Source organism: Aquarana catesbeiana, linkage group LG06 (assembly GCF_042186555.1).
Source record: "Aquarana catesbeiana isolate 2022-GZ linkage group LG06, ASM4218655v1, whole genome shotgun sequence".
NCBI classification, from domain to species: domain Eukaryota; kingdom Metazoa; phylum Chordata; class Amphibia; order Anura; family Ranidae; genus Aquarana; species Aquarana catesbeiana.
The window spans coordinates 66,482,720-66,494,898 of NC_133329.1; the positions used below are offsets into that span (position 1 = coordinate 66,482,720).

The 12,179-nt window shown below is 43.9% G+C and overlaps 1 protein-coding gene across 2 annotated transcripts in view; it reads left to right on the forward strand.

Moving 5' to 3' along the window:
• Positions 1-12,179, forward strand: part of LOC141148573 (uncharacterized) — a 153,153-nt gene that overhangs the window by 99,324 nt on the left and 41,650 nt on the right. For both annotated transcript variants that reach the window (XM_073636135.1, XM_073636134.1), the window contains exon 6: positions 4,665-4,976. In XM_073636135.1, coding sequence (XP_073492236.1) covers positions 4,665-4,976 — 312 coding nt within the window. The remainder of the gene's footprint in view (positions 1-4,664; positions 4,977-12,179) is intronic.

Here is a 12,179-nt window from a genome sequence, read left to right on the forward strand (position 1 = left end):
ACTGGCAAGCACCAGCCCCAGGCAGCGTCAGGTTAGCGCCAGTACCGCTAACACCCACGCACGCACCGTACACCTCCCTTAGTGGTATAGTATCTGAACGGATCAATATCTGATCCGATCAGATCTATACTAGCGTCACCAGCAGTTTAGGGTTCCCAAAAACGCAGTGTTAGCGGGATCAGCCCAGATACCTGCTAGCACCTGCGTTTTGCCCCTCCGCCCGGCCCAGCCCACCCAAGTGCAGTATCGATCGATCACTGTCACTTACAAAACACTAAACGCATAACTGCAGCGTTCGCAGAGTCAGGCCTGATCCCTGCGATCGCTAACAGTTTTTTGGTAGCGTTTTGGTGAACTGGCAAGCGCCAGCGGCCTAGTACACCCCGGTCGTAGTCAAACCAGCACTGCAGTAACACGTGGTGACGTGGCGAGTCCCATAAGTGCAGTTCAAGCTGGTGAGGTGGCAAGCACAAGTAGTGTCCCGCTGCCACCAAAAAGACAAACACAGGCCCGTCGTGCCCATAGTGCCCTTCCTGCTGCATTCGCCAATCCTAATTGGGAACCCACCGCTTCTGCAGCGCCCGTACTTCCCCCATTCACATCCCCAACCAAATGCAGTTGGCTGCATGAGAGGCATTTTTATGTCCTCCCGAGTACCCCTACCCAACGAACCCCCCAAAAAAGATGTCGTGTCTGCAGCAAGCGCGGATATAGGCGTGACACCCGCTATTATTGTCCCTCCTGTCCTGACAATCCTGGTCTTTGCATTGGTGAATGTTTTGAACGCTACCATTCACTAGTTGAGTATTAGCGTAGGGTACAGCATTGCACAGACTAGGCGCCATTTCACAGGGTCTCCCAAGATGCCATCGCATTTTGAGAGACCCGAACCTGGAACCGGTTACCGTTATAAAAGTTAGTTACAAAAAAAGTGTAAAAAAAAAAAAAAATATGAAATAAAAAAAAATAGTTGTTGTTTTATTGTTCTCTCTCTCTCTATTCTCTCTCTCTATTGTTCTGCTCTTTTTTACTGTATTCTATTCTGCAATGTTTTATTGTTATTGTTATTGTTATTGTTATTATGTTTTATCATGTTTGTTTTTCAGGTGTGTAATTATTTACACTTTACTGTGCTTTATTGTTAACCATTGTTAACCATTTTTTTGTCTTCAGGTACGCCATTCACGACTTTGAGTGGTTATACCAGAATGATGCCTGCAGGTTTAGGTATCATCTTGGTATCATTCTTTTCAGCCAGCGGTCGGCTTTCATGTAAAAGCAATCCTAGCGGCTAATTAGCCTCTAGACTGCTTTTACAAGCCGTGGGAGGGAATGCCCCCCCCCCACCGTCTTCCGTGTTTTTCTCTGGCTCTCCTGTCTCAACAGGGAACCTGAGAATGCAGCCGGTGATTCAGCCAGCTGACCATAGAGCTGATCAGAGACCAGAGTGGCTCCAAACATCTCTATGGCCTAAGAAACCGGAAGCTACGAGTATTTCATGACTTAGATTTCGCCGGATGTAAATAGCGCCATTGGGAAATTGGGGAAGCATTTTATCACACCGATCTTGGTGTGGTCAGATGCTTTGAGGGCAGAGGAGAGATCTAGGGTCTAATAGACCACAATTTTTTCAAAAAAGAGTATACCTGTCACTACCTATTGCTATCATAGGGGATATTTACATTCCCCGAGATAACAATAAAAATGATTAAAAAAAAAAATATGAAAGGAACAGTTTAAAAGTAAGATTAAAAAAGCAAAAAAATAATAAAGAAAAAAAAACAAAAAAAAAAAAACACCCCTGTCGCCCCCTGCTCTCGCGCTAAGGCGAACGCAAGCGGCGGTCTGTCGTCAAACGTAAACAGCAATTGCACCATGCATGTGAGGTATCACCGCGAAGGCCAGATCGAGTGCAGTAATTTTTCCAGTAGACCTCCTCTGTAAATCTAAAGTGGTAACCTGTAAAGGCTTTTGAAAGCTTTTAAACATGTATTTATTTTGTTGCCACTGCACGTTTGTGCGCAATTTTAAAGCATGTCATGTTTGGTATCCATGTACTCGGCCTAAGATCATCTTTTTTATTTCATCAAACATTTGGGCAATATAGCGTGTTTTAGTGCATTAAAATTAAAAAAAGTGTGTTTTTTCCCCAAAAAATGCGTTTGAAAAATCGCTGCGCAATTACTGTGTGAAAAAAAAAAATGAAACACCCACCATTTTAATCTGTAGGGCATTTGCTTTAAAAAAATATATAATGTTTGGGGGTTCAAAGTAATTTTTTTGCAAAAAAAAAAAACTTTTTCATGTAAACAATAAGTGTCAGAAAGGGCTTTGTCTTCAAGTGGTTAGAAGAGTGGGTGATGTGTGACATAAGCTTCTAAATGTTGTGCATAAAATGCCAGGACAGTTCAAACCCCCCCCCCCAAATGACCCCATTTTGGAAAGTAGACACCCCAAGCTATTTGCTGAGAGGCATGTCGAGTCCATGGAATATTTTATATTGCGACACAAGTTGCGGGAAAGAGACAAATTTTTTTTTTTTTTTTTTGCACAAAGTTGTCACTAAATGATATATTGCTCAAACATGCCATGGAAATATGTGAAATTACACCCCAAAATACATTCTGCTGCTTCTCCTGAGTACGGGGATACCACATGTGTGAGACTTTTTGGGAGCCTAGCCGCGTACGGGACCCCGAAAACCAAGCACCACCTTCAGGCTTTCTAAGGGCGTGAATTTTTGATTTCACTCTTCACTGCCTATCACAGTTTCGGAGGCCATGGAATGCCCAGGTGGCACAAAACCCCCCCAAATGACCCCATTTTGGAAAGTAGACACCCCAAGCTATTTGCTGAGAGGTATAGTGAGTATTTTGCAGACCTCACTTTTTGTCACAAAGTTTTGAAAATTGAAAAAAGAAAAAAAAAAATGTTTTTTCTTGTCTTTCTTCATTTTCAAAAACAAATGAGAGCTGCAAAATACTCACCATGCCTTTCAGCAAATAGCTTGGGGTGTCTACTTTCCAAAATGGGGTCATTTGGGGGGGTTTTGTGCCACCTGGGCATTCCATGGCCTCCGAAACTGTGATAGGCAGTAAAGAGTGAAATCAAAAATTTTCACCCTTAGAAATCCTGAAGGCAGTGATTGGTTTTCGGGGTCCAGTACGCGGCTAGGCTCCCAAAAAGTCCCACACATGTGGTATCCCCATACTCAGGAGAAGCAGCTAAATGTAATTTGGGGTGCAATTCCACATATGCCCATGGCCTGTGTGAGCAATATATCATTTAGTGACAACTTTATGAAAAAAAAAAAAAAAAAAAAAAAAAAGTGTCACTTTCCCGCAACTTGTGTCAAAATATAAAATATTCCATGGACTCAATATGCCTCTCAGCAAATAGCTTGGGGTGTCTACTTTCCAAAATGGGGTCATTTTGGGGGGTTTTGTGCCACCTGGGCATTCCATGGCCTCCGAAACTGTGATAGGCAGTGAAGAGTGAAAGCAAAAATTTACACCCTTAGAAATCCTGAAGGCGGTGATTGGTTTTCGGGGCCCCGTACGCGGCTAGGCTCCCAAAAAGTCCCACACATGTGGTATCCCCATACTCAGGAGAAGCAGCTAAATGTATTTTGGGGTGCAATTCCACATAGGCACATGGCCTGTGTGAGCAATATATCATTTAGTGACGACTTTTTGTAAATATTTTTTTTTTTGTCATTTTTCAATCACTTGGGACAAAAAAAATAAATATTCAATGGGTTCAACATGCCTCTCAGCATTTTCCTTGGGGTGTCTACTTTCCAAAATGGGGTCATTTGGGGGGGTTTTGTACTGCCCTGCCATTTTAGCACCTCAAGAAATAACATAGGCAGTCATAAACTAAAAGCTGTGTAAATTCCAGAAAATGTACCCTAGTTTGTAGACGCTATAACTTTTGCGCAAACCAATAAATATACGCTTATTGACATTTTTTTTACCAAAGACATGTGGCCGAATACATTTTGGCCTAAATGTATGACTAAAATTTAGTTTATTGGATTTTTTTTATAACAAAAAGTAGAAAATATCATTTTTTTTCAAAATTTTCGGTCTTTTTCCGTTTATAGCGCAAAAAATAAAAACCGCAGAGGTGATCAAATACCATCAAAAGAAAGCTCTATTTGTGGGAAGAAAAGGACGCAAATTTCGTTTGGGTACAGCATTGCATGACCGCGCAATTAGCAGTTAAAGCGACGCAGTGCCAAATTGGAAAAAGACCTCTGGTCCTTAGGCAGCATAATGGTCCGGGGCTCAAGTGGTTAAAAAAAAACTAAAAAACCCCCATTGGAATCCATGTGTCTGGCGCCCATGTAGATTAGGGGGGCGGTGCCCCTGCGTGCGCCCATAATGAGCAGCCCCCACTGAATATTATTTGTAACTCCTTGTATCCGGAGGATTGAGTGCAGCATTTTGCTATTGCATCTAGCACATAAAAATATTAGGGTTACATTACAGTGATTATTTGTGGCCACTGTGCAAATGGTTGAGACATTCACATAGTGAATGTCTTATAAACAGACTCATGTGGGATTTATCTTAGATACTCATATGCCTGTATTGTCATTTATAACATTTCTCATGTCAAAAATATTTTATTCATACTGTTCTTGTTGTATCTAATTTCAGCCAAGCCTCAGCTGTTAGAGCCGATATCAAGAAGTCTAATTGTCTCTGGGGAGTTGAAGTATTTGATCACTCTGGAGAAATTTTACCCCAGAAATATCACAATCAGATGGACACATGGAGTGGGGGAGCCACAACAAGCCTTACCATCCACAGAGACAATCACAGATATTCCTGATGGGACATATAATGTCTGCAGTGAGGTGAGAATTCCAGGGGAGCTCCTGAAGGATCCAGAATCCAGAGTACGAGTGAGCTGGAAACATGAAACTCTGGAAAATCTGGGCTATAAGGATCTGTCTATAAGGGACTCAGGTGAGTTGTATTAGGTTTTTACCAACAAATATACTGTATAGATCTGTCAACTAAAAACAATATTCAAAGACACGTGGAGAAAAATATACTGTGAACTAGGAGACTTTCTGTATAGGCAATAGTAATATTGAACAGCAAGCAATCTACTATGGAATGAGGAATCTTCAGTTCGGATCCGTATTTTTTGCTAGAAAATTACTTAGAGCCCCCAAACATTATATATATTTTTTTTAGCAGAGAATCTAGAGAATAAAATGGTGATTGTTGCAGTATTTTTTATTACACGGTATTTGTGCAGCGGTGTTTTAAGCGCAACTTTTTGGGAAAAGGGAGACTTTCTTGAATTTTAAAAAAACCAAACAGTAAAGTTAGCCCAATTTTTTTGTATAATGTGAAAGATGTTATGCCAAGTAAATAAATACCAAACATGTCAGGCTTTATAATTGCACACACTCGTGGAATGGCGACAAAATACGGTGCCTAAAAATCTCCATAGGCGACGCTTTAAATTATTTTTACGGTTACCAGGTTAGAGTTGCAGAGGAGGTCTAGTGCTAGAATTATTGCTCTCGCTCTGACGATCATGGCGATACCTCAAATGTGTGATTTGAACACCGTTTACATATGCGGGCGCGACTTCCGTATGCGTTTTCTTTGTTGCACAAGCTCGCGGGGACGGGGGCCCTTTAAAAAAAAATGTTTTTCTTATTTATTTTATTTATTTTTATATTTATAAATTGTGTTTAAAAAAAAAAAAAAAATGATCACTTTTATTGCTGTCACAAGGAATGTAAACATCCCTTTTGACAGTAATAGGTGGTGACAGGTACTCTTTATGGAGAGATCGGGGGTCTAAAAGACCCCCGATCCCTCCTTTGCACTTCACAGTATTCAGATCGCCATTTTCGGTGATTCTGAATACTCTATTTTTTTAAAACCGGCACCATTGGCAGCCGAGTAAACGGGAAGTGACGTCATTATGTCGCTTCCGCGTTTACAATTAGGAGGCTGGAACGAAGCCACTCACGGCTTCGTTCCAGACTGTAAGCAGCCGCCGGAGGCGGCGGATTGGTGATCAGGCCTTCCAGTGGAGGCATGGTAAGAGTGGCGGGAGGCGGCGGGAGGGGGGGACGTCCACTCCCGCTCCTCCGGTATAACAGCCAAGTGGCTTTTAGCCGCATTGGTTGTTATACTTGGATAGCCGATTGCCCGCTCTACAAATCGGTACCGGGATGATGCCTGCAGCTGCGGGCATCATCCCGGTATAACCCCCGAAATCCGAGTACACACATCTGCGTTGCTCAGCGGGAAGGGGTTATAGGCCATCAGAGAACTGTGTCTGTCACGCTATACGCACCGTCCCATTTCGTCACGCACCCGCATGTACCGAACCGCAATTTTAACGCACATACATGCGGAAACCCATCGATAATGTCTGTTAATAGCCCTGCCATGGACATCATTGTTATTTCCCTGACACATTTCCTCCCTATCACATCTGAGCAGCCCATGTGACGATAGAGTTACAGATGTGGACGTATACACAGTGATAAATGACAGCCCACTCCCTCTCTCCTCCTCCATGCCCACTAACCAGCTAAACACAATGGGGACATGTATTATATGTAGATCGATGTAGGCTTCACCTCCCTGTTATTCTAAGACACAGGCTAGAGAGGCGTGACATCATGCTATTGCCAAAAAATATTTTACAAAAATATTTGATTTCAAATATATATTATGATGATTTAAAACAGTATATTGATATGAATTATTTATTTTTACTATGTGTTCCAAAGGTTATTTTTTCTTCTTTTGAACATGTGACCAGCAGCAGTGGACTAGAAGCTCCTCCTGCCTATGTTTTCCTGCAGACAGGCTGGGAAAGAGCTGGGTCATGTAACAGCTGTATATTGATTAGGAAAAAGCTACTTAGATTTTTTTTTTATTCAAATAATTACAGTGCCATCATTCATATACAGAAATAGAAGTGACAATCTAAACTAAATAGTGTGTGTTTGGTATCACTTTAACATGAACTGTTAGGGCTAATTTGGTTTTATTGCAGGCTAGCTGGTAAGTGTGCTGGGAAATTTTCTGTTGTTTGTAATGTGTTGACATCCTGTCAAATGCTACCCTAATGGGGGCTACAAGCAACCGTGCTGACAGACATTGAGCAGGCATGACTCATTGTCACTATTGTGACGAACGTGGGCGTCAGATCCTTGCCCTCCTCGCTAACTTGCGACGAAGGACCGGCCAACCTCACACCACGCTGTCACTTACGTAACAATGCCACTCTCAGCTGCGCCCAGCACACAGATTTTCCAGCTTTCGGGACCACAATCTAGGTGCGAGCAGCCTGAGAGCGATTGTGACTTTAACTGCCACCACCTCCGTTTTAAACGGCCGAGCCGGGGGAGACTCATAATTTTAGCAATACCAATTATAATTTTAGAATAAGCGTCTGCAACACACACTGCCACCACAGACAGGTCTGCTCAGAGGCCTCTCTCTACAACAGTAGCGCTCTTTTAAGAGACAGGTTCGTTTATAGCTTGCATTAAGAGTTTTAGAGACAAGGTTAACACTTTTCAACATAGGGGTTTATTATGAAAAGGTCAAAGTTGATGCAAATAAACAGAGAAAAGATGTTTCAAAGAGATGACAATATACAGCCGCAAAGAAATACGGTAGATTTGGGAAGGAAGAATACTTGCAATTAATGTCCGAGGGTTGATCAGAGTTCGATCGATGAGCTAGGCAATCGGTTCTCAAACTTGGCAGATGTTCCTTCTTGGATGGTAAAAAGAGAACTGACCATTGTCTTGGCTTCTCCTCTTTTCTGTCAGATCAAAGGGGGTGTTGACAGCGACCAGTAACCAATCGTCTGGTCATCTTGTTTAGGGGTTGGTTGCTGGGAGGTGTCTACACTCATGACCACGTCCCAGGTAGATTTTGTGATACATATTCAAATATCTGCATCTATAGTATTTACAGACTCCAAATATCCATATTATTGTTCAGCATTAGAATTCCTTCAAAACAAATATAAACATGCTGTCCAGTCTATCTAGGAGGAATAAGTGGTACCAGTGGTTTCCCATATGACCTGACATAGGGGTGTCTGGACTTGAAATGTTACAAATTATCTGAGGAAACTAAATATGTCCATATTATGGCTGTGCTATTATTACTTTAGAAGTTATAAAACCTGCTGAAATGTCATACTTATGCCACTGTTTTAAGCTTTATGTGCATTCAGGTATTTACGACCGGTATCTGCTGGGTCTCTGAATTGAGGGTGACAGTTTCACAACAGGCCTGAACATCCTGCCAGGCCAACATGAGCTGTTTTTACTGACCTAGACTGGTTCTGCTTTCTCTGTTGAGATAACCTTTCCTTGAAATTTAAAGCTATGAATTCCTAACACAAGGGAGGAGGGAGGGAGTTCAGATTTTGCATGGTTAGCCAAGCTGTCATGCCTGCCCTAAGGTTCCAAACAACATGGCAACTAGCTACAGTGTTTCATGTCCAGTACGTGATATCGTTACAACTACGGTATCATAAAGATGGTCTAGGGCAGTCTTTCTCAATTGGGGTTCTGCCAGAAGTCCCCAGGGATTCCACTGTGATTCAACACTGTAGCGGATCTATATCCGCCCAATGTTGTGTCCAGTGTTCCCAATGCATGCTAACAGTGAATACTGTCAGCGCGCATTGATACTTGATGCCTTTTCTTTAGTTCCAGCTTAGAGAACTCAGAGGGTAGAGCCGGGAAGAATGCAGAGAGTGGGAATCTAAATTTAGACCATGGAGGTGGGGAGCCCAGAGTGGGAGCTGAGACTAAAACCTATGGAGGTTGGGAGCACAGAGTGGGAGCCATGAAGGGAGCTGAGAATGAAGACTATGGAGGTGGGGAACACAGAGTGCGAGCCATGTAGGGAGCCTTGAGTAAAGACTATGAAGCAGGGAGCACAGAGTGGAAGCCATGAAGGGAGCCGAGAATGAAGACTTTGGAGGTGGGGAGCCGTGAAGGCAGCTGTGAATGAAGACTATGAAGGTAGGGAGCACAGAGTGGAAGCCAGGAAATGAGCCGAGAATAAAGACTATGGAGGAGGGGAGCACAGAGTGGAAGCAGGGAAGGGAGCCAAGAAGGAAGACTATGGAGGCGGGGAGCATAGAGTGGGAACCATGAAGCGAGCCTTGATTAAAGACTATGGAGGCAAGGAGCACAGAGTGGAAGCCATAAGGGAGTCAAGGATGAAGTCTCTGGAGGCGGGGAGCATAGAGTGAGAACCATGAAGCGAGCCTTGATTGAAGACTATTGAGGTGGGGAGCACAGAGTGGAAGCCATAAGGGAGTCAGGGATGAAGTCTCTGGAGGCGGGGAGCATAGAGTGAGAACCATGAAGCGAGCCTTGATTAAAGACTATGGAGGCAAGGAGCACAGAGTGGAAGCCATAAGGGAGTCAAGGATGAAGTCTATGGAGGCGGGGAGCATAGAGTGGGAACAAGTGACTGGATCAGAAGGTGATAATAACAGCATTGAATGCAGGCTGCAGAGAACAGGAGCGCACAGCTGGACCAGGCTGAAAGTAGCAGGAGGTGAGATTATAATAGCTTCATGTTATGCCATTATTGTACATAATGCTATTATGATCTCCCCTGCTACATTCAGCCTGATCTAGCTGTGTGCTCCCACTCTTTTCTCCCCCTCTGCAGTCTGCATTGAGCCACTATTGTACACAGGATTTTGCCTCTTGCAACCTTCTGCCATGTGCTCCCACTCTCAGCACTCCTCCTGGCACCACCCTCTGAGTTCACAGGAGCTGGAACCAGTGGCGGAAGTATAGGGGTCGCTGAGGTCGCCATGGCGACTGGGCCCCATGCTGCAGGGGGCCCTTGAGGGCCCCCCTGTTCATCTTGATAGGAGGAGCTGCTGTGATCGATCTCCCCGATCGTCGGCCGAACTGTAATCGGCACTGTGCAGGGAGCTTGTCACACTGTTCTAAAGTGAAAGCAGTGTGTGCTGTGCTCTTTGTCTCCCCCTACAGTGCAGTACCCGGCAGGAAGAGGTGAGGTAAAGCACTGCCGTTTTTTAAAAGGCTTCCTGTATATGTGTGTTTATATGTGTGTTCATGTATGTGTATGCATGTGTTTGTGTGTATTTATATATGTGTTTGTGTGTGTATATACAGTATATGTGTGTGTATATTATGTGTGTGTTTATCTATGTGTGTGTGTGTGTGTGTGTGTGTGTGTGTTTTTAGATGCAGTGGCGGCCCGTGCATTAAGGGCACACGGGCGCCGCCCCCTCTCTCCAGCCACCCCTCTATCACCAATAGATAGATTCATGCATTGCATGAATCTATCTATGGCCGCCGCTGCTACCCCCTATTCAGGCACCCATCCCCTTTTTGGGAGCAGGGAACCTGAATTACAGCGGCGGGGGGTGTTTTTGAAGCACCGGATTAGAGCCATAGGCTCTAATAGGCATCAAAAAAGGTGACCTCACAGGCCACTCAGCTGTGTTAGAAAAGTGAATGACTATTCGCTTTCCTAACACTAAACTGCCTCTCCACCAATCAGTGCTCGGGTCTGTTACCCGTCACCTGATTGGCTGAAACGACAGGTGCCGCTATTGGACAAGGAGATGTGGACAGCAGGAGACGCATGGAGGACCCCACTCGTCCCAGTCACCCGCTGCCCCACCAAGACAGGGTAAGTGCCGATGAGCGATCGGGGGTCACACTGGGGGCATTCAAGGGAACACTGGCAGCATTTGATGGGCATAGTGGCAGCATTTGATGGGCACAGTGGCAGCGTTTGATGGAACACTGGCAGCATTTAATGGGCACACTGGCAGTGTTTGATGGCACAGTGGCAGCATTTGATGGGCACACTGGCAGCATTTGATGGGCACACTGGCAGCGTTTGGGCATAGTGGCAGCGTTTGGCACAGTGGTTGCAATTAACGGCACAGTGGCTGCGTTTGATGGCACACTGGCAGCATTTAAGTGGCACAGTGGCAGCATTTGATGGGCACAGTGGCTGCGTTTGATGGCACACTGGCAGCATTTAAGTGGCTGCAATTGATGGGCACAGTGGCTGCATTTGATGATTTTTTTTCAAAAAATGTTTGCGCCCCCAAAAAAATTTTGAGCACCAGCCGCCACTGTTTCAATATATGTATGCACATTTTATGTATGCACGTTCCCACCCTATTAGATTGTAAGCTCTTCTGAGCAGGGCCCTCTTAATCCTATTGTATTATAACTGTATTGTCTCCCTTTTATATTGTAAAGCGCTGCGTAAACTGTTGGCGCTATATAAATCCTGAATAATAATAATAATAATAATCCTGACACCCTATATGTGTACAATCAGGACTGATTTTTTTTTTCTTGCTCGTTCAAAGTACCAGCAACAAAATGCTGTTCCTCTGAAAAGCGATCCATGCTCAGATCACTTTTCAGAGGCATTTGACAGCCGTTAAAGAGGCAATATGTTGCCTCCTGACCACCTGTTTTAACCCCTTAAAGTGATTGTAAAGGTTTTTTTTTTTAAATAACAAACATGTCATACCTTCATTGTGCAGTTAGTTTTGCACAGAGTGGCCCTGAACACCGACCTCTGGGGTCCTTCGGCGGCTCTCGCAGCTCCTCCTCTTATCAGACATCCCCCTAGGAAAAGCGCTGTCCAGGGGTCAGGGGGGCCCTTCATGATTTCTTGCATCGGTTTTAGTTACGCCGCTGGCTGGAACTATACTGTAGAGGAGGCACCAGGTATCAATGTGCATTGACAGTACTCGCTGTAAATACGCATTTATTGGTATCATGTGCGTATTTTTTCTGCACAGAAATATGCAACATGTATGCATTTTTCTGTAGAGGAAAATACTCAAAGGACACCAACATTGTGGTGTGAACAGGGCACATAGAAAGGTCCTCGCAGAGACCTACGTTAGGAAAATGCATGTCTCTGCACATGGAGTAATCAGTACAAAAGTATTCAATGCATTTCAAATCTGCACCATTTTCTATCAATGACATAAAGAAAACAATTGCATTTTATGTGCCCTGGTCACACCATAATGTTAGTGTTGGGTGAGTTCTAATATTTATTCTATTATTTAATGCTATTTCTACAATCATTTTTGTTATAGCTACAGCTCGCTGATTAGATCCAATGTTCTGTGAG